The sequence below is a fragment of the Cygnus atratus genome, chromosome 6 (genome assembly GCF_013377495.2).
Source record: "Cygnus atratus isolate AKBS03 ecotype Queensland, Australia chromosome 6, CAtr_DNAZoo_HiC_assembly, whole genome shotgun sequence".
In the NCBI taxonomy this organism is placed as follows: domain Eukaryota; kingdom Metazoa; phylum Chordata; class Aves; order Anseriformes; family Anatidae; genus Cygnus; species Cygnus atratus.
This window is the reverse complement of record NC_066367.1, coordinates 12,282,133-12,307,775: the sequence shown is the minus strand read 5'-3', so window position 1 is coordinate 12,307,775 and position 25,643 is coordinate 12,282,133. Positions and strand designations below refer to the sequence as shown.

General features: G+C 37.2%; 1 protein-coding gene across 6 annotated transcripts in view; it reads left to right on the top strand.

Annotated features, from left to right (window-relative positions):
• Positions 1–20,563, top strand: part of ALS2 (alsin Rho guanine nucleotide exchange factor ALS2) — a 40,950-nt gene extending 20,387 nt beyond the window's left edge. For 5 of the 6 annotated variants that reach the window (XM_050711638.1, XM_050711636.1, XM_035570753.2 and 2 more), the window contains exons 13-34: positions 462–624; positions 1,405–1,536; positions 1,786–1,914; positions 2,248–2,318; positions 2,696–2,762; positions 3,041–3,243; positions 3,386–3,451; positions 4,661–4,759; positions 5,258–5,422; positions 7,708–7,819; positions 8,144–8,221; positions 8,318–8,451; positions 10,591–10,758; positions 11,783–11,900; positions 12,458–12,615; positions 13,319–13,441; positions 14,481–14,657; positions 15,051–15,096; positions 16,055–16,116; positions 16,742–16,891; positions 17,170–17,266; positions 18,617–20,441. In XM_050711638.1, the coding sequence (XP_050567595.1) occupies positions 462–624; positions 1,405–1,536; positions 1,786–1,914; positions 2,248–2,318; positions 2,696–2,762; positions 3,041–3,243; positions 3,386–3,451; positions 4,661–4,759; positions 5,258–5,422; positions 7,708–7,819; positions 8,144–8,221; positions 8,318–8,451; positions 10,591–10,758; positions 11,783–11,900; positions 12,458–12,615; positions 13,319–13,441; positions 14,481–14,657; positions 15,051–15,096; positions 16,055–16,116; positions 16,742–16,891; positions 17,170–17,266; positions 18,617–18,655 (2,557 nt within the window). In that variant the 3' untranslated portion in view covers positions 18,656–20,441. Of the gene's footprint in view, positions 1–461; positions 625–1,404; positions 1,537–1,785; positions 1,915–2,247; positions 2,319–2,695; positions 2,763–3,040; positions 3,244–3,385; positions 3,452–4,660; positions 4,760–5,257; positions 5,423–7,707; positions 7,820–8,143; positions 8,222–8,317; positions 8,452–10,590; positions 10,759–11,782; positions 11,901–12,457; positions 12,616–13,318; positions 13,442–14,480; positions 14,658–15,050; positions 15,097–16,054; positions 16,117–16,741; positions 16,892–17,169; positions 17,267–18,616 lie in introns of all 6 variants that reach the window. The other variant, XM_035570743.2, reaches the window with a different exon arrangement.
• Positions 20,564–25,643: the final 5,080 nt, after the last annotated feature.

Genomic DNA, 25,643 nt, shown 5'->3' with positions numbered 1-25,643 from the left:
AGTGCACTGGAACAAAGTTAAAATTCATTCAGGCCCTCTTGTATGAGTCAACAGTTCTAGAAACTCACTACTTTAGTGGTAATGGGGAAGTCATTCCACCTGTTTTAGCTCTTTTACTGATCAAGTGTCAAAAGAGAAAAAGGCAATTAGTTACTCTCCAAGTGGGGCAACTTAGTCAGCTTTCTTCAACCAGTGTAATGACGGAGCTTGTGAGAGTAGAAGCTAAGTCCTGTGTTGCAGTTGGTAGGAAGCTACATGATTATATTTCATTATTTCCTTAAACTAAATTGGGAATAGATTAATAAGCAGCATGCATTTGCCTTTATAATTCCTATTGCTGTATGAAAATCCAAAAAAGGGCATTCTGTGCTAGTGTCAGTGCTCATGGATGTAAAACATCACTGATGTTTTAGTGTCTTTCTTCTCTCCTCCCTCTGTTCCCCAATGGCCCTATCATTTAGAGACTTCTTGAGTAAAAACCAGGAGCTGTTACAGAAGCTGTCTGAGAAGAATGAGGAAAATCTGCAGCTAGTGGAAGTTCTGAATGCTCTGTTTTTCATGCCATTTGGACGACTTCATAATTATGCAAGAACTTTGCTAAAGCTTGCCACATGTTTTGAAGTGGTAAGCTGTCTTTGGTATCTATATGGTATCTATATCTGAATAAATATGCACACGAAACTTATGGCTTGGAAGTAACAGTGTAAAGCACATGCCACATGATTAGAGGTAGCTTAGCCCTCAGTGAACCTACCTTGGACTTAGATTTGCTGCAGGGAAAGATCATGCATATTTACTAGCACATTCTTAAACCACACTTGCACAGATCACATGACAGGCAGAAACTTGTTACCCTGCCAGAACTTGTTGGTGTGCTTGAGCACTTAATTGCAAATACATTATTTTGATGTTTGCCTACTGCTTTTCAGTTCCATCTGGCATCATTAGTGTAGCTGTTCTTGGCTTTAACACTACTAAAAATACTGTGTAAATATTAAGTAGACTTTTACTATCCATTTAGATGTGTGTAACTGCATTCTTTTGGAAGAAGAGAAGGCTTAACCAGGAACAATAGCTACTTGTACATTCATCCCAATTAGTTATTTAAAGTATTCTTCCTAAAATTATTAGAACTTCTGCTACGTTTTGTTAAGCTGTAAGAAAGTAAATCATGTAATTGTATGTTAATCAGTCTGCTGTTAGCATTCATGGAACTCTTGTGACTTAAATTCCCAGCACGTGTGACCAAGCAAGTAGCTCACACTGTTATTTTATTAACCGGACCAGCTGTCATACACTTGGTGATAATTTAACAAAATGAGCTGTTCTGTTGCAACTTGGTTAGTGTTGTTGATATGGGTGCTCCGAAACTCTCTCAGCTCTGCCTTGCCTTGTACCCTATAGGCATCTCCAGAATACCAGAAGCTACAGGATTCTAGTTCTTGTTACGAGAGCCTTGCTGTCCTTCTTAGCAGAAAAAGAAAAGAAGCAGAATACACACTTGGCTTCTGGAAGACCTTTCCTGGGAAAATGACGGTATGATGACAGTTCAGTCCATTAGTAATTAGTAGGTGGTATGTCTTGCTGTTAACATTATCCTCTGTGTCCATTATTGATGCTACTCAGCTGTAGTTCCCATTTTTATGCCTTGTGTTGTTGTAGTACTCTAATTTTAGAAAGGTTTGGCCTATGAAAGGTTACTATGACAGACAAATAGCACTGACCTTAAATTACAGTCGGTGAGAAGTAAGCTTCTGTAACTTGATCTTTAACCCCTACCTGTAGGATTCCTTGCGGAAGCCAGACCGCCGTTTAATCTGTGAAAGCAGCAACAGGGGGTTGTCCCTACAGCATGCTGGAAGATTCTCTGTAAACTGGTTCATCCTCTTTAATGATGCTCTGGTGCACGCTCAGGTAAGCCAACTTGTATCCAGGAGCCAAGTTTTTTCTGTTTCAAATAACATGACTTGTTTTTCATACAGTAAAGGTAAGGTTTTGCGGCATTCATTGCAATACTGTTTGAACAGTAAGTGTTATCTTTTTTCATGTTCCAGTGTTATATTTAGACATTTGATTGCTATTGGCATGGTTTCTGTTAGCTATTTCTAGGAGGAAGGTGCATACAAAGAGCCTGTAAAGCTCAGTTTTCTTTGGTCCTCAAAGGCAAAAAATAGTGCAGAAAAAGCGTGGGGCAAGGGTAATGGATCAGTCAGTACTTAGTGAAGTTTCCGTTTTCCTTGCCTGCAGTTTTCAACACACCATATTTTCTCCTTGTCCACACTGTGGGTAGAAGCTCTTTCAGAAGAAGCTGGTAATGTGTGAGTATTATTAATTGTGATGCTGAAATAATCAGATGTCTTGTGTGGGAGGATGAAGGTTTTGTAACAAATTATTGTAAACAAGGAGCAGAATGGGATGGATGCAATCATGTATACTCCTTTTTTCTTCTTTTAGAAAGCTTTTATTGCATTTGTGTGTAGGAAAAAAAAATTAAAAAAACTAATAAGGTAGAATCAAGAGGTGAACCAATAGTCTTTTCTGCTTCTCTTTACTGATGACCTAAAATTAAAGTGAATGCTAGTTGGGTTGGGAGAAGGTAGATGAAATATTCATACTCTAAGAAACCTTGCCTTATTTTGGGATGAAATTTCATTAGACTAAAATACAACAACCCTCCCCCCCCCCCCCAATGTAGGAATGGATTGAAGATTACAACGCCAGAAGAACAGTTTGTTCTGCTTTCTTCCACACCACAGGAAAAGGTAGGTATATCAACAATTTTTTCATGGCTTCAGTGATATGAATGAATTTTTCTCCTGCTGTAAAACCAAATAAGGAGAAGTATTGCTTAAGTATTTACCAAGAATTAAATATTCCTACAACTTGGTATGCAGGTTAGACCAGTGCTTGACTGTAGCAGTGCTACAACTTACAATGCTGTACTGCAGAGCACAAAGGAGATTGCATTGAATCTCTCCTCTACAGCAACTACAGCTAAGACAGATGTTAGCTAAATTCTGTGGTTAAAACTCTGTTTCAGACGAAGTGGCTGAGGGCAATAAGCCAAGCAGTGGATCAGGCCCTTAGAGGGACTTCTGACTTATTTCTGTATGGAGCTGGTGGGAACGTTTCAAGACAGGAACCTCCTATTTCTCGCAGTGCCAAATACACCTTCTATAAGGACTCTCGATTTAAAGATGCTGTTTATGATGGGAGATGGCTTTCAGGAAAACCACATGGCAGGTAAAAGCATTTGAACATAATGGTTGAAAACAAAGTGAGGTGGTTGCTGCATCAATAAGTAGGCTTATTTACAGACGTTAGTTGGGAATTGTTAAGTGAACTGATTATCCGGTACATGTGTATGACTTTGTGTATTTTCCAGAGGGACCTTAAAGTGGGCTGATGGAAGAATGTACTCTGGGACTTTCCGGACTGGGCTGGAGGATGGGTAAGATCTTCCACTACTTACAGAGATAGAGGGCAAGGAACACCTTTTGTTATAGACTATTATGAAGATTATAAGAAGATTCTAAGTCCTTTTAATTAAAGGTTTTGGAGTGAGTGTCATTTACTCAGGGTTATGTACGTTAAGATTTCTCTATATGTTGATACTTAGATAACCTCATTTATCCACAGGTATGGTCATTGCGTTCCCAACAGACTCTGTAACTGTGTGATTAAAAACTTGTTATTTCATAAAAACTGAAACTGAGGTAATCAGCTGCAGGATGGAGGGAGAGAGTAGTAAAACAGTTGAGAAATAATATTATGGTCCTATTGGCTTCCAGCTGTATTTTCAAAGTTTTGAGTTGGAGAGGAAGACGAAATGTGGTCAGGCTTCTGTCATTTTTAAAATGCACCTTAGCTATGTCAAGCTAATGTCAAACTACAAGACCAGATTAGAACTTCGGTCATTTGTAAGTAGTAAGTGTAATTAATTAACCATAGTGATTTGGGGGTTGTTGGAGATGGAAATATTGCAAACAAATTCCCAACAGGAATTAAATGCATTGGTATTTTTGTAATAATCGCTATGACTATCAAATGCATGTACTTATATTTTAGCATGCATGCTGTTTTCTCAACACTCAGCAATAGTAATATGTTATTGAGGTAGATGTGCTCTCAGGAGAATCTTCGTAACTGGATTTTAATCTCTTCACAAGATCAAAACCAACAAATAAGTTGTCTGTTCAGGCATGTTGAAAATATGAACCGTTCTGTGCAACTTCTTGAGCATGATTGGAGGCTAGCATCTTTTCTTTTTTTTTTGGTTTTAATGTTCTTTATAGCGATATGTTCTCATTTCCATGGAATAAAGGTACATCTGAGTTACCAAGACTTGAAAACAACAAAGGTAGACCTAGGATGTGAGAAGACTTGTAGCCTTTACAAAGCTGAGAAGAACACTGCTGTGTGGTAGAGAGGAAACACATACATGAACGTACCAAAATCAAATGAGAAAAGCAGTACAAACTGAATTGGCCTAGTGATGCTGAAATTCCTGCTTTCACTCTTTAAATAAAATCGTAGCTGTTTTCATTAGAAATGCATTAAAAATAATATTGAGCATGCTGATTTTAGAATGGATGTGATGTCTTTTATGAAATGCATTAGTATTAATAGCTGTTTATGTTCCATTTCTGTGCACTGACAGATACGGTGAATACAGAGTGCCAAACAAAGCCTTGAATAAGGACGACCATTATGTGGGATACTGGAAGGAAGGCAAAATGTGTGGGCATGGAGTCTACAGGTAACAGCACTTGTGTTGTCCTCATCGCAGAAAAGAGAGCGGGGCTCATGCACTCGCACACAGTTCCCTTACAAAGCCTCTGTATCCCTGTATGTAGTTTTCTAATTGCATTTCAGACTTGTGATTATAGTTACCTTGGTTTATTTTCTGCTTTGATTTTTTGGTGGATTGTTCACTATAGTACTCATACTGTGTTCTGTTGTTAATATCTATTCCAGTGTTGCTGCCACTTCCCAATAATTCATTATACTATTTTTTTTTTTCAGAGGGAGAAATATAACCTCTAATATCCTTGCTTGGTGGGGAGAGGTTAGCTTTAAAACAAAGCATCGAGTTTAAAAACATAAAAAGCTCTCTCACATCCCAAATATCCTTTAACTATAGTTCCTGCTTGGTGTGGCTGCAATGTAGTTTTTAAAAGAAAAAAGGGAGAGTTGAGCGGGCAAAAAAGGCAAGGGGGGGCAGATTATGGGAATCTTACTCTTTTTTTCGTTATAGCTATGCTACTGGTGAAGTTTATGAAGGGTGTTTTCAGGATAATATGCGTCATGGCCATGGTTTGCTGCGCAGTGGGAAGTTGACCTCTTCCTCTCCCAGTATGTTCATTGGACAGTGGACAATGGATAAGAAGAGTGGTTATGGGGTTTTTGATGATATCACAAGGTAACGCTTCAGTTGTTTGAATCCTTAAACACTGGTGTGACAGGCAATTGCAGAAAGATAGGAAAGGATTTGATCTGGTACTAGCAGTAGTAGTACATGTGCTTATGTTCTTATCTGTAGTAGGTATTCTGGGTTGATAATCTAAAGAATGGATCTAGGGATTTCATTTTGTTGATGTATGTAGAGTTGTTGCTGCATTTTTTTAAGCCCTTCTTTCCTGTCATATTCCTGCCTGACAGCTAGCACTGAATATGGTATCTCACTGAGGGATACTGTGTTATTGCTGAAAGTGTTTTTTGTGGATGTTATGAGAGGAATACTCTTTTTTGTCTCAGGCCTATAAAATTGAGTTGCTTAGTGACCTGATATCCAGGACTAGGTAAACTTCAGCTCAGGCGTTGCATTGACTTACTCTTTCAGTGCAGTTGGAGGGAAGGTGCTTGTTCTAAGAGCAGTTTAGTGAAGGTTTCAGAAAGATAATTGTTTCTGAATTGCAGTAAATTTATACATTAAATAAATGGTGTCTGAGCACAGACAAGTGTAGTCTGTCTTCTTGGTCACCAATTCAATGCTGCTTTGTTCCTGAAAAGAGGTCTTTTTGTGAGAGATCAAGAAACCAGGTTTGGTTTAACTGGAATGAAAGCTCACTTCTGAAGCAGAACAGTAAGAAGACTGAAGGGGAAAGAGATTAGGTGTCTGTTTCCTGAAGCAGAGCTATTTTAACATCTCTGGGTGTTACCTTACCTCAGTTTTGCATTTAGTCTTGGTGTGGTGGTGGTGTTTTTTTTCTTTTCTTTTACTCTAGCAATAAGATGTCTCTGCATGCCTTATTCATCTACCCAAGACAAACTAAAGACATAAGAGCTTTTCTGGCAGATCCACTCATCTCCAGAATTTGTATATGTAGTGGCAGTTCATGGGGGTGGGTGAAGGAGAGAATGTGGCATTTGCTTTCTGTTGCAGAGTTACTCAAATCTGAGTCCCTTTCCTTCTTATCTCAGAAGGTTATATGAGTGTGTGTGTTGCCAAAGGATTCATTTTCTTCACGTCTTATTCTTCAGCCCAAGAAAATAAGGTGTAGCTGCGGAATCGTACTATAACGTGTCATTATTGCAAGCTAGACAAGCAGGGCTTCTGTTCTGTCATGTGTCCATCTGGTAACTGCATATGCTGCATTTGTCTCCTTAAGAAGCTGTTACTCAGCGGAGACCCCTGTAGCAGACATGAGAAATCGGACCAGCATCCTGCTAGGTTGTGAGTCTAAGCAGCTGGAAGATATCCCTGAATTCAGATTGAAGCCTGCATTTAATCTCTTTACTGTGACCATAATTTTGGGGATACTAAAATCAAAATTATCTGTAATAAGCAGAGTTCTGTTAAATCAGTCACTAGTTTCCCTCTAAAAGCAAACAAAATGTCCCAGATAAGTCAATTTTCTTTATTGCTTGTATACTGCAAACAACTTATTTTTAAGAACAACTGGAAAGAGAGAGTTTGAAAAGATTTGGGGCTTGTTTCAAACACTCTAATCTGACATCTGTGGACTTAAACACTCAGATGTTTTAAATAGTCTGAAAGAAGTGGATATTTACTTGAGAAACCTTTAATTGTCTAATCATTTTTTTCTTAGCATGACCTTTGTTCAGCTATATTATCCAAAGACTTGCTACACTGTGGCCTATTTCCTTACAATTTTTCTGCTCTAGTATTATTTTTGAAATGTCATATGACGTTGTAGGTCTCCCTCTTAGTCCCCAAGTAGAACAGCTTGATTTCTTTTCTTCATTATCCCTTCAAATTGAGTCATCTGAGTTTAGGTAAAGAAGTCAAAAGTTTTGGCAACAAATTGCCTAAAATAAGCTTATTGCATCTGTTCTAAATAACTGTCAAATATGTTGGTTAAATGCCTAGTGAAGCTGAAGGTCTCTCCTTGTGTACAACTTGTTTGCTGATCTAGATGAGACTGAAGTTTCCCTGTTTTTTATTTTTTGTAACTACAGTTTGTGTTCCTCTGGGTAGAACTGGCCTTTAACACTGAGATCATCAGGAACAGTTTCCTTGGATGTAGTCAAGTTGTAATTGTGAAAGGATTTTTTTACAGTTTCTTTCTATCAAAAAAACTTACATCCACTAAGCTAGTGAAACTAGATTGGCAGACTTGAAGCAAGTGCTGTATAACTCCTTTCTAATGGTTTCTAATGGTCAAATATCACAATAACACCAAAGAAAGGAAGGATATAAATGTTCTACTTAAATTGTATTATTCCTACTTCATTTTTCTTAAGAGGAGAAAAGTACATGGGAATGTGGCAAGATGACTTCTGCCAAGGCAATGGTGTTGTGGTTACTCAGTTCGGATTGTATTATGAAGGAGCCTTCAGCACCAACAAAATGATGGTGAGTTGAACACTAGACTTTGTGCTATAATGACTAGTCCTCTAGTTGTGGTAGCTTTTTGGGGTAGATGGGTGGTCACGCAACAGTATGTTAGGTTGTATAAAACTTGCTGTTCTTCTAAACTTCTGTTGTCCTGTGTTGTATTTTCTTTACCCTGCTTTGTTTTACCTAGTACTACTACAGAAGCTGCTTTTTTTTTTAAAAAAAAAAAAAAAAAAAAAAAAATATTTCCTAAGAATTAATAAACATTTCAGTGTATCTTTAGATCTGCAGTGTGGCCTTCTGTTGTACTTACTGCTCTGTTATTTGTGGTTCTGTTTATAGGGGACTGGCATTCTGCTTTCTGAGGATGATACAGTCTATGAAGGGGAATTTTCAGATAACTGGACTCTGAGTGGAAAGGTTGGTATTAGTCATTTGTAAACTGTTACCATCTTAAAAAAAATAATCCATTGGGAAACAGTACAGGAAAATAATTTTTTTCTTTCTTCTCTCAAGGGAACGTTAACCTTGCCGAATGGAGACTATATTGAAGGTCTCTTCAGTGGAGAGTGGGGATCTGGGATAAAAATCACAGGAACCTACTTCAAGCCTAGCTTATATGAGAGTGAGAAGGACAAGCCTAAAATATTGTGAGTGTTAAGTAAGAAATTTCTGATGTGGTTCAGTGATACTTTTGAATGTAACTATTGGCCTTTTTTTTCAAAGGCCAATTAAACTGTTTTTTCCAAAACAAAAAACAAAAAACCAGTGAGATTTTGAGAACACCTTTCCTGTTTTTATTCCTTTTCCACACCCCTTTGAAAAATAACTGTAACCTTTTCTTCAGCTGTTGTTGCATTCATATTACTAATTGAATGGCTAAGTAAATAATGGTGTGAAATTACAGGTGATTTGGCATGCTGCTACTGACTTGTAGCAGTCCCAGAACTTATTTATATCTGGACTGACTGTTAGAACCTGAGTTCATATCTGCTAATAATTTATGATTGTGAGAGAGAATAAGTTACATTTGAGGGAGTACATCAATTACAGACTTCTTTCTGTTAATTACTCTGTTGGTAACTTAATTCATTTAATATCATTTAATAGGCTTAGTGAGGGTACATTTGGACAGAATTTAATAGTTACTACACTGTTTCCGAACAGAGCATAAGAAAATTATGAAATAATTGCTGAATTATGTGTGTGGGGAAAAAAAGGCAACAAAAAAACACATTTAAATGTCTTGACAAAGATAATATTGAAAAGCATCCGTAATACTATTTGTAGCAGTTGTATTAAATCAATATCTTAATTGTCTCCAGAAAAAATACATTTGTTCTATTTAAGTCATAATTGAGATCTTCTAGTAGAAGAAATTTAAGTAAATTTTAAGAGTTGTGAATGAAAGTTCAGTGTTTGGTAAAACTATATGCTGGTCTTCAATGCTAGTAATAGTTGTGTAGGTTTCAATATCTTTGAAGCTTACTCTCAAATTTCCTATTAAAATGGGAAACAGAACTTTGTTTTAACATAGATTGCTTCTCAGTGTGCTTCCTGAAGCATTCACTGATAATTTCTTTTGACAGTGCTGACACCTACAACAGGATGTGAGGTTAAGCAGGCCTCCCTGCTGTACTGAACACTTGCAACCTTAGCAGCTGTCTGCCTTTTACCCCAGTAGGGAGTCTATGAATAAATGTATGTACGTATTTGTGAAGACTGCTTGTGGAAATGAGGGTTTCATTGACCCTTTTCAGGATCTCTTGAAGTTGAAAATCTTCTGATATCATTTTGTGGAAAGGCTTAACATCTACTTCTGCTTTGTGAGACTGGAAGCATGGGAACTAATAACACTGTTTTTTTTCCCCATGTAAATTTTGTGGGAGGGGAAAAAAAAAGGGAAGTTTTGGCAGTTTCCGGTACTTAATTTAAATCAAGATAAAAGTATTAACCCAGGCAGTGTTTATTTCAAAGCCCTAAATTTCATTGTGTGTCGGATATACAGGGGGGACATCAGATCTTGGTTTTCCTTTGGCTATAGAGGATCCCAGAGCTTTGGCTGTCAGTGAAAAGATGCCTGCACTGGCTTTACTTTCAACCAGCTCGTCCCTAGTATGTGATGCAGCATTACCTGTAGATAATACTTTAGGGACAGAAGCCATAGAATCATTCTCGCTGTTTATATGTGTGGATAGGCTTTTTGTATATTCTAGGATTGTGAGATGTTTGAGACATCTTTGTACTATGTACTATATTCTTATTACATGAATGTGTCCTAAGCCTTGTGAATGAATAATACCAGTGGTGAAGATAAGCCCCCTCAATTGCAATATGTCCTATTTTCTTGGAAATCATATCAGTGCTTTTCCTGATTAAAACAAGCTGTTTCCTGGAATAATACAAGAAAGAGTAAGACTGACTTGTGTATTATAAGGTTCATAGTTATTCTTACATGTAGGTATTAAAGATGTTGTAATCTTGTAACTTTATAATCTGTTGCATGGATTAATGTATGCTTTAAGGCTGTTCCATGGTAAGGATAAATGATTTTTGTTTACATTTCATTTTACCAGCTTTTTGTTAGTTCTTTTTAAGAGGAGTTGAGACATTCGTGTAAGTAGGTCTGGGTTTATTCTTAGTGATAAACTGTAAGAGATTAAGTATACCAGCTTTTGATTAAAATAGTTTGAGATACTAAGTTAACGTTAGGCAGAAGTGTTTTTTGTAGCTCTGTGTGTTGTTTCAAGACTATTCAATTTTAACAGACTAACTGGTTGTTTTATTAGGCGGAAACTTGGGATCCTGGCAGTGCCTCCTGATGAGAAATGGAAGGCAGTATTTGAAGAATGCTGGAACCAGCTTGGCTGTGAGAGCCCAGGTCAGGGGGATAGATGGAAGGCTTGGGACAACATTGCGGTGGCCCTGACCACCAACCGACGGCAACACAAAGACAGGTTAGTTCCTAGAGAATGTAGTCAGCACATTGAAGAAAGTATTCAGAAAGAAACTGGAATTGCACACTAGTCCAGGCCAGAAACTAACTGTAAAAGTTCAGTTAAACAACAACAATCAGAACTCTTACTACTCTGCACTGCAGACATCTCCTTTTCAGGGATATGTTGATGATTAGGATTAGTTAATTGTTACAGTCTGTTAAATGCTTCATTGTGTATGAATGAGGTGCTAGCTGATTATTATCGGAAGATCAATATCTTGTATAGGTAGTTACTGTGTCCAGCTGCCCAGTAAGGGAATGTTCAGTTGTCATAACTCAAATCTGTGCAGAAAAGCAGGGAAATAGAGTGAATGAAAATTCAAGGGGTGGGAAGGCTTAGAGAGCTGGAGAACTTGAAATGTAAGTACAGTGTTTCTGGAAACTTAGATTTGGCATGTAAGGAAATTTCTGGGAACAGCCTTCTTAGGATGTTGCAGAAAAGGCTAATTTCACAGACTTGTCTCTGCAAGGTAAGAGAACTGAGTAGGCAAGATCAAGGGATTAGTGGAGGAAGCTGGCTTTTTAGCAGCAAGAAACTTACCATAAAAATGATAATGTGACTTTAGTTAATACTGCTGATATCCAGGAAATATGTAACAAGCTTCTCATGGTTATACCTGTCTGTCAGGGTGGGCATCAGTGTCTTCCATGTTCCTGATTTTGCAGAGTTGAGACTCTTGTGTTAAAATGAGTCTATGGTGAGTATTTCCACAGCGCTGGTTCAGATTTAATTTTGCTGAAGTAAAGGTGCAGAATTTTTGTGCAACAAGTGTGGGAGGAATGGAGAAGTTCAGGCTGAAGAATTCTGTCAGACTTAAAGTTAAGGGGAACAAGTGGAATGACTAGTTTCCTATGTGTACTTCCATCTTTTTCTTTATGGCTCATCACTTTCTTGTGGTAGCTTCCACATTTAATTTCAGTTTTATTAATTCTATGTGTCTCGAACAATCTGTACAATGTCTTTGTCCTTCTTATAACTGCAGCCCAGAATTACTGAGCCGTTCACATACTCAGACACTGGAAAGTTTGGAATTCATTCCACAACACACTGGTGCCTTCACCCTGGAAAAATATGAAAATATCAAAAAATATTTGATAAAGGTATTGTGACTATTAAAAGTTCACGTAACATGTTAGCAAAGCAGGTCAAACTCATTTACTTGTGTAAGAGCTTCCCTCAACCCCTTTTGTATTTGCATGTTTATAATCCATGTTTATATCGATTCATATTTGCTCTTAACTTCCTAAATAATTGAGTTTAATCCATAACTAAGACTAAAATCATTGTGCATCTCATGGATAGTGCCTCAGTTTCTGCTCAGTTACTGTTTCGATTTTTATGCGTTGGATCCTAGCAGAGCATGGTGAAGTACTTGCTGAGTGTTTCATGTTAGTTTTAATAGTGTTGGACAGATGACTTGTCCAAGCAGTAGCACAAATGCCTGAGCAGTCTTGATTCCTCTATGAGTCTGTACTCAGCTAATAAATAAATGTCATCATTCAAAGGGTGTTTTTATAAAGTTTGATTTTTTAATTAATGTATCTGTAGTTTTTTGCTTCAAAGTGTGTTGTTGGATTTCTGATCTGTCTGTCTCTAGTTCTTTTACAGCTTGTCTCGCATTGACCTATCTGACTATGCAATTAATATTTCACATCAGGCATGTGATACTCCTCTCCATCCATTGGGCAAGCTGGTGGAAACACTGGTAGCTGTCTACAGAATGACCTATGTTGGAGTAGGAGCTAATCGACGATTACTGCAGGAAGCTGTAAGAGAGATCAAGTCCTACCTCAAACGCATTTTCCAATTGGTTAGGTAATAAGACTCTAATATTAAAGTCAAACTACTGCTGAATTCATTGAAGATACTGTGTGTACTGAAACAGTCTAGTGTTTATGTAGTCCGAGTATACCAACATCTTTACTCTGTTTTGGGTGTTAGTTATATTTTCTTGAACTTTTTAAGGCGTCTTGAATATTATGTCAAAAAAAATCTTCACTACGGTGAATAACATCCTGCATTGTTTTTTAAAATACACACAGAGAGAATTCAACATGGATTTCCAATTTAGCATCTGTCTTTTCACAGCATGAATATTTAGTGTTCAAAAGGTATATAAGAGCAGTGATAACACAGAATTGCAGAGTATTCCACTGAAGTTGTTAGGAACATGGCTCATCCATGTTGATATGAAGTGTTTGCTTAGATTCTTGAGGGCAATTACAGCATTAATTGGAGTATTTCTGCTCTCATTACCAGAATCCAAATTAATAACCATTAGATGTACAATATGATTTACCTGGAATAAAACTTATGAAGACCATACCCTACAATGCCAAAGATACCTTTACTACTCTGACATCATCTCCGTTTGGGCAAGGCTTCTATTATTTATACTGCCTTAGTCTGCTGTGTTCTATTTCAGCTGACTTTTCTTTCCAATCATCTCTTCTAATGCTTTATTTTGTGGAAGCTTCTTGAAATGATGTCGTAAGTTGCTGTACGTATTGCCATTTAGGTTCTTGTTTCCTGATCTTCCGGAAGAGGGCAGCACAATCCCATTTGTGGCGACAGAGACGAAGGGAAGGCGATCATTCTGCAGTGGGAAGTCTGACTCCAGATCAGAATCTCCTGAACCAGGGTACCTAAAGGGCAGGGAGGGGTGGTGATGGCTGTGAACTAATTAAGGCCTTACCTTCCCCCCCCCCATTTCAAGAAAGAGTTGTTAATAGAAATGAAGATAAGCACGTGTTTAACTGATGGATAGAAACTGATTTTTTTGTTTAGTTTTGATGACGGATTTGGTTAAGTGAACTTCTGTGTGTTGGTTGCAAGCATTTCATTCCTGTTCCATTACGATGGTTCTGTACTTAAGCCCAAACTTGCTTTTGTCTTTTGTTGGGAAACAAGCTCAGACTTGGGCCTGAACTTCAGAAAAATATTTGGGGTTTGAGCACTGGGCTAATGCAGGTCCAGTGCACGCATACTGCATTGTGAAAGTGATGCGGAGCTCAGCCTTGAGTCTGCCATTGTCCTGTCCACAGCTGCCTCAGCTGCGGGCAGCATGAGGAAAGAGGGATCAGCAGAGAACCTTCTGAGAGACGCCAATGAGCTGTGCAGGTGGTATTAGTAGGCACCCCATGTTCAGCTTTTCCTATTAGGATTGCAGCTTAATGACAAGTAGCTACTGAATTCATGAAGCCTGGAGTGTGAGTATGTGGAGCTAGGTCAGGTACCTTCATGGGTCTTTGACTATTTTGTAGCTTGTGATTTGAAGTTAATCTATCATCAGAGTGGCTCAGAATGAGGGCAAAATGATCATCTTGAAGATGCAGGTACAATTTGAACTGTGATGAAGTATCCAGCTTTTATGTTTTATAGGTCAGAAATACAATGCTGTGTTTAAAACACAAAAGAAGCCCTACACAGTTGTGTTGTGGCTCCTCACCACCCTCAAAAGATGCCTTATGTGTGGACTGTAAAGTAAAGTTACTGTTAAGTATTTCTCAGCACAGATACTACTTGATTGATTTTTTGTTTGTTTACTGTATTATCTTTCCTCATAGAACAGGCTCATACTAAACTAAAGATTTGTTCCAGTCGTTAATTTTCTTCATCCCATTTTTATAGATGTTTCTTCTTAAAAAAGTCTTTCTCTTGACCTCCATCACTTTTTTTAGGTATGTGGTAACCAGTTTTGGCTTGCTGCTCCCTGTATTACTGCCACGACTCTATCCACCTCTATTTATGTTGTATGCCTTAGACAATGAGCGTGAGGAAGATATTTACTGGGAATGTGTTTTACGTCTAAACAAACAAAATGATACGGCTCTTCTAAGTTTTCTTGGAGTGCAAACGTGAGTATGTTTCAACAATAAAGCAAAACTTAAAATAAGATTATGGTATGTAATTAGATAAAGCAAATGAAAAAAAAAAAAAAGCTTGTCCTGAGTGTTTTTCTCTGATAAAAATGTATCTAGCTATATCTATGGTGGAGAGTGTGAATCAAAACTTCCCTCTTCCAAAAAGGCGGGGGGAGCAGGAGGAAGGAAGATTGGTATCACTACAAAACCAGAGGGAGATATTTCAAATCTAGCTATCTTTCAGCTATCTCTTTTAGATGTAGTTCTTCCTACTGGAAGAGTTGCGCTCTCAGAGAAGAACATGCTGGCTTCATTTTCATAAGGTGAAAAATACTTCAAGACCAAGAGGCTCTTATTTCTGAAAAGATTGTGTTGGGTTTCTTGCAGGAAATTTTGGCCAGGAACTGTGTCCATCCTTGGTGAGAGTAGAAAGGTATGTTCATTGGTCCTTGGCTTATTGTGTGCTTTGCCTAGTGCTTCTTTAAAGAATCTGAGATAATAAAGGATCAAAGAATTTTTGGCCAACCTTTCTGCTGAAGAGATGCTATTTTATCTTGATCCCTTTTTTTTTTTTTTCTACTTAAAAGCTGCATCAGTATTTTCTTGCAAAAGCTGTCAGTCTGACTTTGTCACTTACTGTTTTACTCTGAAAGAAATTCTAGTTCAGGAAGATGCTTGTAACCATTTTGCTTGGTCACCAGTTAGGGAAAAATTGTGACAATTAAATGTCTGTCAGTGAAGTTTTCGAGGTGTTTAGGAGTTGTACCGTTATACACTTTTTGATTATGAGAATTGAATAATTTCTATTCTTAGTCATCACCTTGGCAGTGGCTGAACGCTGGTATTAAATAGTAGTAGTAGTAGTATGTTATTTAGTCTCTGTGCTGCAGTAAGAATGATTTTAATAATCATTCAGAAAGTTACTTACTAACTTACTAAGTAAACTAAGTAAATTAAGTAAACTAACTTACTAAGTTACTTACTAAGAGCTAACATTTATACTCTTATGTTTGCTCTAAACCTGTGGGTCTGTGATTATTGACTGGTATGACTTCTCTAGATTTCAACTATTCTCATGTTAAGGTCCTCTCTTGATTGTTAATCTTTAAGATTCACCAATTCTTAGTCTTCCTTGACCAGGAAGATACACAAATGTCTCTGATTCTCATAACATATTCACTGTTCAGTACAGACTTCTCAGAATTTTAAATGAAACTCGTGCAAATAATGTGTAGACACCTTTCCTGGATGACTTTAGCTTGCTGGCACATTACCTTCTCATAGCACTTTAAATCTGAAAAAGTCTTTGGCAGCGTTGCATGATATGCTGCTTCTTCCCCTGACGAGTGGGTTGCTAAACCTGAATGACAAATCTTCTCACGGTTACACAGGTATCATCAAACACAAAGGATGCCTGCTTTGCCTCTGCAGTTGAATGTTTACAGCAAATCAGGTAATTCTCTGAAGTTTCTTTCAGTTATTTGCTGTTCCTGCTATAGTGGTATCTACTCGACTTGACTGATTCTTTACCTGTAACTTTTTTGTTGTTCATCTTGCTAGTAGAGGTCACCTAGAAGTTTCAGAGTTCCTCCTACAAATGTTACAAATTGTCCCAATGGAAAACCCAGTATAGCTTTGTAAATGCAAGTACTTAAGAAATGTGTCTGTAGGACACCACTTAAAATCAAAAGCAATAAGATATCTAATCAAATATGAGTGTGAATATTTGTCATAACTGTTCAAAATGACCTATGTTTCAGGAGGTTTCTGTGTCTGTCAGCTGGCAGAATTCTGCTGTAAGAATTGAAGTAGAAACTGAAAGGATTTTTTCTTCTCTTCAACAATGTGTAACCAGCTTAAAACTGTGAGGACAGTCTTGCTTGCAGTGGTGTGCCTTGAGCCAATGATTATAGCCTGGAGTCTATTATACAGCCTTTGCAGCTGTTGTGGCTGCTGTGCTTTGATCTGTCTTATCTTCTTGGGTCAGGGGATAACTAGCTAGCAAACTGTCTTCGAAATTTAGATGCAGATACATAATTTGTTATTGTTAGCCTGATTTGCTTTTGCTCTCCAAACAGTACAACGTTTACCCCAGCTGACAAACTGAAGGTGATCCAGCAGACTTTTGAAGAGATATCTCAGAATGTACTTGAGAGTCTTCAGGAAGATTTTCTGTGGTCCATGGATGACTTGTTTCCTGTTTTTCTCTATGTGGTGCTACGAGCCAGGTAGGTGCTAGCAGTGGCATCAGGGAAATAAGCTGAGCATAGGCTGTGTGAGTACTCATTTCTATTAAATACTCCTAGTTCTCATTATAGGCCTAATTATTATCTTTTTGTAACTTAGTACATTTTATGGTTTGGTTGTTGGCTTTCGCCTGGATAAATTTTAGAGAGTTAAACTGAAATGGATGTTTCCTCAGAATAAGGCTAGGAAAAAGCATATTTTTTGCCCATTGTCTTGTAGTTTTCACCTGTTTTCTTTTGCCTCTCCCACCATGTGACAGGATAAGGAATCTGGGGTCTGAGGTGCATTTGATCGAAGACTTGATGGATCCTTACCTGCAGCACGGGGAACAAGGCATCATGTTCACTACCTTGAAGGTATGAAAATTATTCAGGGTTATTAAGATTTTTCTTTGTTGCTTAAAGTTGATTAATTCCTAATGATCAATTTGGGAAAATTCTGTGAACATTAGGTTTTAACTTGGACACTTTTGTTAATGTTTTAATTAGGGCGAACAAGGAAATTTAACATAAAACTTAGGATAACAATTACAGGAACTGCTAAGACAATGGTGCAATGTGCAAATGTACTTTATTCAAATGTATTACAAGTTGCTATTGACTGTTCTGCATGCTCACTTGTATCATGTTTTTCCCCTGTGACTTAAACTTCATTCCAATTTTTATAAAAGGAATAAAGTGATTCCTTGGAGATGAACCATTCTGATAACGTTTAAGTCAAATATTACATCAGGATGCCACAAGAATTCAATTTTGCAAGATAAATGGAAAAAAAAATACATAAATCTTCATTCTCCACATTCTAATTTGTATTTTTCTTTTTATAAGTATGTAAAAGGGGAGAGTCTTTTCTGGTAATAACCCATTGTACAGCTAGGACCCCTGCAGTTGAAAGTAAGCGGTTTTGGTTCATGAAAACTGTTCAAACAAGTGAGTTTCATGACAAGTCAGGTGTGTGGAGCCTTTCTGTGGAGTTGTTTCAGGGGAAGGCTGTTAAACTGAAAAATTAAAAATTGGAAGCTGAGCTGCTAGCTGAATGTTATATTTTTTTTGTTTGTGCAAACTGGAAATAAAGTTTGGTGCAGAGTTTTCATACGTGTAACAGTGCTGCAAAAAGGAAGGTTTGAATTGGTTAAACTGTCTTTGAGAATCTTATTTGGTGTTACCTGAAACAGTTATATGAAGTTTCTTGTCATGGCTGACCAAATGCATATTTGAACCAGCATTAAGGAGTGGTTAGCTATTAGCAACAGGTCAGATGTAAAAGTTAAGGTCAGAGCATTTATCTAGGCGGCAGAAGCTTTGCTTTTCAGTCTGTATGTTTTTGAAATGTATGAATCTGTGTGTTGTTGTAAGAAAATACTTTCATTTTGGGGTCCTTTTATCAAAGGGTGAAGAGAGTTGTTAGCAAAAAATTAACTTCACCTTAGCAAAGTTGGGAACCAAATTATGTAGAGTCCCAGATTATGCTGTATTGCTTCATTAGGAGTTGGACATAATTTGTAACTTAAAAGCTCCTGTTCATTTTGCTTGTTTACTGCATCAGAAAATGTTTTACAATTTTACTGTATTGTACCTTCTTCCAGAAGGCCTAGTCCTCTGTTTTGTTGGATAGGAGAAAAAATAATCAACCTTTTTATGTATGATGCTTTTATCAGCTTGCTGAGAACTAGAATATATGCTAAAATTAACTTTGTTTTAATTCAGGCATGCTACTACCAGATTCAACATGAAAAACTTACCTAGACCATCGTTTACGGCCTGGCTGTTTGGGTGGAACTTCACTACAACTACTTCCTTTCCCAGAAATGGCACTTAAAATGGAGAACACTGTTGCAGTTCTCGTGTTACAAATCAACATACTCAGTTGTTATTTTTGAACTTTCAATTTTAAGATTGGAAATCTGTGAAGTGTTGATGAAGATAGAAGCTTGGTTTGTTGAGTACTTGCTAAGAAGAGATCTCTTCCTATTCTAACAGATCACTTGCTCCTTTTAAATTAACAATAGTACAAAAAGGCATGGCATCTACATAGACTACATGTGAAAGTCTGGACCGCATGGTTTCTAAAGCAGTAGGTTTCTTGTTATTATTCCTGGTTTGTCAGCAGAGATTTTTAAAGAGAATGAGTTGCACCATAGAACCATTCAGTCTTCCTGAATTAAGTTTTTAGGTTTAAGAATAGAGACATGTTAGTATTTATAATGGGCATCCTATAGTGTGTTTTGGCTGTAAAGGTTTTGAGGCATCTGTTTGGAACAGTTGCTGAATGCAGTATTAATGTGCTGTTTTAGAAGTAATCACACTATTATGGACTTGCCTGTTTACTAGAATTATAAATATAGAAGCATTCACTGTGCGTTCTGTTTCTGTTTATGAAATGAATAAAAAGGCACTGACAAGTTCATATTTTGGCACTGAATTAAAATGTTCAATCTGAAGGTGTTTAGTTCCATTACTCTGAGGTCTAAGGACAAACTTTCTGTAGAAGCTCATGGATAGGAGAATGGGAACGTGCTCTTGAACAAGCTGGCAATGGATTACGTTTGAGACTTTTGCTTGCTAACTTATTTGGCTATTTATATGTCAGGGTGAAAGAAGTCCACCTTGTTGCATTTTTGAACATGTAAAGGACAAGTTATTTTTCCGTGGGGGGGGTGTTGTGTGTGCATTTTTCTGTGGTTTATGGTTAACCTTATTTATATGAATAATACTAATGGATAATTTGGGTATTGTAGGTGCTGTTCTTTACCATGGCTGACACAAAAAAGGGGGGGGACCAATTATAGAATGTTATAATGGTTTAAGTTATGTCAAACTACCATAGATAATGCTAATCATATTTTTGAAATAGTAATCATGGCTTGTGTATTGCTACTTAAATGAAAAGAAACACTGTGTCTAAAAACTGTTTTGAACAGTGACTGTAACGTAGCAATTTTCATAATAAAGTAAAAAAAAATTGGTCTTCCTGAAATTACTTTTAATTTTGAAGAAAGGGAGAGCAGAATTCTAGCAATGAGGTATCTAAGACTATTGCTATACTTCTATATTTGCAACAGAATATAGAGATAATAGACCTCTTCACGTTTTCAATTATACTGAATAATATGGGGAGAGATAAGTCATAACGTGCATAAAAGACAAGCTATGAAATGTTTGGAAAAAAATATATGCAACTAGCAGAGAAGAGTATAATGAAGTGTAAGCCAGGAATTCTAACACTTAATCTTTTGTGCTAGGTATCTTCCCATGCGCTCATCTGTTGAACTAAATGTAGAAAATATTTAACAGAAAACAGCAGGAGCAGAATTGCTCCTGGATAAGGAGCTATGCTAAACAGCTGAGCAAGCCTGTGGCAATAATTTTAATCCGCAAAGATGGATTCATGATTTATTTCACCTGTTGTAAGAGTGCAAATCATTAAAATCAGGTTTTTTCTCACTGTATCTGTTCAGCATCAGTGTTCCTTGTCTTCAGGTGTTTCAGAATAAGAAAGGATTTTAATTACAAGCTTTGCCATGTGAAAAGCTTTTTTCATATGACCTTACAGCTATACTGCTTCTCTGCTTTAAACTGAGAATGTAACTGGAGATAGGAGGTTGTTTTTTTTTCTGTTCTCTTTCCTGCCTTTCAATAAAGAGGTATAGCTACAAATATGTAACAACTTCAAATGTTCAACTTCATTCACTTTGAATGTTACAAACTAAGGGATTAAAGAACAAAATATATCTACTTGTTCTATCTATATACACAATCTCTTAGAAAAAGTAGTGGTATCACGTGAATTTAGCTTGCTGATTAATATAAAGCAGACTGTCTGGGCTGGATATTCTTGGTATTTCTGATGTATAGTTTAGTTATTAGATGAAAAGAATCCTAGGATTAAATGTGCTTCTGACACAGATTCCAATTTACAGCCTACGTGGGCTGTGGTGCATTAGGAAATGAGTACAAAGCAGCTCTGTGTATTTCTGTAGCTAACCAAGAAAAGAGTTAACCTGCAGGACTTCCATCTCTGTTACTTAATGGTAATTCCTTTTTTCTCATCTTTTTTTTTATTTGTCTTAAACTGAAAGTTGGATATTTCTTGTGCTGCAACAGAAAGCGTGTAATGAGCAACAGAACATCAAGGTCACAATATTACATGTTCTTGTTGTAATTACAGGCACAGTAACTGAAGACAGACCTTAAGAGCTAGGTGTCCTATTGACTAGGAAGGTTGCTGCAAATAAGAAACCTATTAAATGAGACAACTTAAAGTAGGCTTTTTTCTGCAAGAGAAGGGTTAAGGGGATTTGTTCTCATCTCCCTGGTAATGAGTAGTTCTAAGGTTAGGTTTCTGCGGATTAAAAAGGAGGGGATGTCCATAGATTAGCTAGGGCAGTGTGGTTACTTGCTTTACTAACATCCAACAAATATTCTTTCCCTCTGGAAATTCTACATGAGCTGGACATGGTGTATTCTGCAGTATCTACAGGTAAGAAAATGTTCTGTACTGAAACGATTGTACTGCACAGATGCATTTCCCACATGCAATTGTGAAATTAGTTTCTTCTCATAGCTACAGCAAAGCTAATTAAACTTGTGATAGGTGTTTAGTTCCCATTAGCTAAATGTTTATGAATGGAGAGTAGGAACTAAAAAGAGATTTCTTCCTTACTCCTCCTAATCTTTTACCAAATAATCTGACTTGAATGCCAGGTGGTATACATTGACTAATTTTGTTGGACATAGATTCACTTCAGAGCTGCTCTTGTTGTTTCAGAAGCACTTCAGGGAACAGTCTCTTGACTTCAGGGAACAGTCTCTTGTATGGTGAGAGATACTATAGAAGAAAAAAGTGACTGTAAAATCCTTTCTTTGAACTACCTTGCCTTATACATTTGAACTGATTTCATATCAATGTACTGATCTTGTCAGTTTTCTTTTTGGTAAGACTGGGCTGTTGGCAACAAGAAGCTGGAAGTAAAGCTGCCTCCCTCACATGACTGTGGTTTGCTGCACCCAAGTATTCTTCCCTGAATTTGCTTTTGCTTTAGGAGGCAATACTTTGGTGGCGTTACCCCCATGTAAACAAGATAATGGCTTCACCAGTGGAGCTATATGCTTTTGTTTTGGAGGGAGGCAGGATGAATAATATCATCAGATATATCTGGAGTCATATCATCGGGTATATCTGATTACAAAGAGTAATGACATTTTTTGTGCCATCAGCAACCTTATGTATGTGGGTGTGATTATCTAAATCTCAGAGTACTTTTGAAAAAAGTTTATGCTCATGTCTGCTTTTTAATCTGGGTCACCTCAAACTTGCAGTAACGTTTTTTGGGTCAAAATAGGGATAAATGGTTTCAAAGAATATGTCTCAGTCTTTGCTTAAAATAAGTGTATTGTTCTTCTCATGTCTTGGGTTTTTTTAATTAAAACGCCTTAAGTCTCGAAAGTGTACAAAAGCAAGATTTTTATTTTACGATGACTTTTACACTGACCTCCATCAGTGATGAGAGTAGCCTAATTAAGTTCACTTAAGGCAGAATTAAGAAGTGATGATGACATGCCTGCATAGGGCATGTCATTAGAAAGATGCTGACTACCTTATTCTTCATTATTTGCCTTCTCAGTTTCCTGGTTTCTAATGGCTTTTTTTCAACAAAAGCTTTTCTAAGGGTGTTCCCTGCACTCAAACTAACTTGCAGTCTTCAGTATGCCAAACTATTAATTTTGTCAAATTTAAAGATTTGAGTATTTTTCCTCGTTAAAAGTGCTCAATAACCTTGTTGATTATCATAACTTAAGAATCTTTTAAGAGCAGGGGGGTTGATGTTATGAAAGTCAGGTCTCTGGTGTTTTCTGCTTTAGAAGCTAGACAGAATCCCAAACTAGCCATTTTAACATAATTCTGAAAACTATTAAAAGCAGGGCGTGAGGTCCCTTGGAGCTCTAATCCTGTATCAGTAAGACCTTCTAGACTATGTGATATTAGTTTCAGTGAATTTGATTTCTGCTGAAGGGAGTAGGCCCTGTAGCCAGAATTTGGGATAATTGATGTTTATAGGCATGGGGTGACATGATTCCTTTTGACTCTTTAAACCATGGTGCACTCAGTATGGACATCCAGTTCTGTCCCTAATAACAGGCAAAGAGCTATGTCTTTTTTTGATGAGCTTCTGTAGCTGCGTGCAGTATGTGTGAATGCTGTCTGGGAGATCAGTCAGGTAAGCCTTTTAACAAGAAATTACATCTAATTTGTTAGAATCCCTGGAATGAGAAGACCATGAGCTTTGGCCTTATAGTCTGTGTAGATATCTCAAGGAATGAAAGCACAAGTGGTAGTCTTAGCTAGTTTTCCCTATAAGCTAGCAATTTGGTAGGCCTTTTTCTAAGGAAGTTCACATAAGCCAGATATTTTTCATCTTCTCTTCTTGTAATGACTTATTCATTATCTGTTGCTCCTGACTGCTGCTTAAACCAGATTTCACAGTTGGAAGCTGCTTTCCTGTTGTTATGTGAAAATATGAAACAGCTACTGCTTTATGAATGAGGTGAGATGCATTGTTAAAAACATGATAGATTTTGATGTTTAAGTGCTTATTCTGTCAATGTAAGCATAAACACTGTAGTGTAAAAAAGGAAGGATTGCTAGCTTAGTGTGTTAACCCTAGCTGCTTTCTGATAACTATATCCAAGGCTTTCCCCCAAAGGCAATCAGTCAACATTCAGTAGCTTTCTTAGTTTTCCTTGGAAATCTGAGGTCAACCTTGAAGACAGTGTGTCTAAAACTCCAAAACAAACAAATTAATCTCATCAAAAATCAAATAACTTAAGTAGAAGGTTGTAGAATATTCTTTCTTTGACAGGTACAGGATAACTTTTATTTGGTTTAGTTCTTTCCCACTTTGACTCATTGTGCTGTGCAAGATCTACTCAAGCTAAGAAGAAATCATAAATATGATCTGGCTCATAAGGCTAAATGGGAACTTGATTAAGGTATTCCGAAGACTGGAGGGGTTCTTTCTGCAAAACTTCTCTTTTTGCAAGAGAATACAAGCATTGGTGATTGTCAATATAGTGACATGCTTATTTGGTAAGCAACACTAGTTGAACAAAGCAGGTCTAATTTCACACTAATTATCACCAAGGAAAATATTCAGTTTTCACTGTTAATCAGGAGTCTTAAATTTAGTTGACATTTTTTCCTGTCTGTTTTGATGTTAAACTATCTTTTGACTAGTTCTACCAAAAAGCTTTCAGAGATTTCTTGTCTTTCATGCGTTTCCCTATATATTTGCAGCACACCCACACACACACATCCCCCCCGAAAATGCAAAGAACAGATCTAGACTTGAAATAACTGGAGTTGTATCCCAGGGTTTTTTTGGAATGGGAAATCACTGTAAAGTTAATCTCACTTTTAGATGCGAATCAGCCAAACAAATTTGGCTTTTGGGGTGGGGGTTGATGAGTTGTCCCAGAAAGTGCAACTATATCATAGCATGGATTTTACTTTTTCCTTTTTTTTGGGGGGGGAGGGGGGGTTCTTTGTGAGAAGGGTGTATGTATGTGTGACTTTTAAATCTGGGTTTTCAGTATGTGAAATAAAACACAGATCAGAACTCGCTCTCTTTATAGCATGTCTGAAATGTTTGGACATGCTCTTTTTGTTTGTCTTCAAACATCTTTTATCACAAAACTAATCAGGATTTTGAATTAGGAGTATGCTGTTTGGTGTCTGTTGGACTTGATAAGGAAAAGCAAGCAGCCGTTGTACATGGTAACCAACAAATATTAGAAATGTCTATCTTCTAAATCTGAAAAAACAGTTACAAAAGCGAGACATGCTTTGGAATGAGTAGTAATAATAGGAAATGAGGCTTCTGAAATGTAGTTTACAGGATAAGCTGTCAGAAGAAGCTTCCTTTCAGGATGTAACTCACAGATTGGCTTTGTAAATACGTCTACGACTGGATCTGTAGCTGTGGACTCTTGCCTCCCAAAAACGTGGGACAGAGCAACCAAGCTGAGGGTCATTTGTGTTTCCATATTGCTGATATTCAGTAGAAAACAGGGTACCATGTCCTTGACTGTATTTTACAATGTAGGGACTCCTCTTTTCTTGTCTAAACAATCCCACAGTAAAGATTCTTCCCTGCTCCTAATGTCTTCTGTAATTAAGAAACAGGTATTCATGGCTAGATTTATATGGTCTGCTTAGCTGATCTGCCTAATGATGGATTTAACAAAGCTTAACAAAGGGGAAGGCAAACCCTTAAAGGAACAGAACTCGGACTATTGGGGGAAAAAAAAAATAGATTAAAACAGTTCCCAATGGGTATGTGGTAGGAGAATTCAGATTTATTCGCAAAATATGAAAAAAACAAATTTTTCTCAATAGGAAAATGATTATGCAGTGTAACACTGAAATTGGAATGTTGCATTGGATATTGGGGAAGGATCATACTATATTTTGTTGGTCTTTTGAAAGAAGATATAATTGTAAAAATAAATCTTTTGTATTAGAATCTCAGTAAAACGTGTAACTGAGCATCCTATGGAGGTAGCTTGTAATGAATAACCAATACTCAGTAATAAAATGCTTGAATTGTTATTTCCTGACTTTCACGGCAGGGTTGTGTGTATGTGTCTCCCTTCATTTCCTCTGCCTTTTGAAAGCAGTTTTGTGATTTAACAGGAGAGAGTAAACATGGCCTAAAAATAAGTATTAAGAACTGCA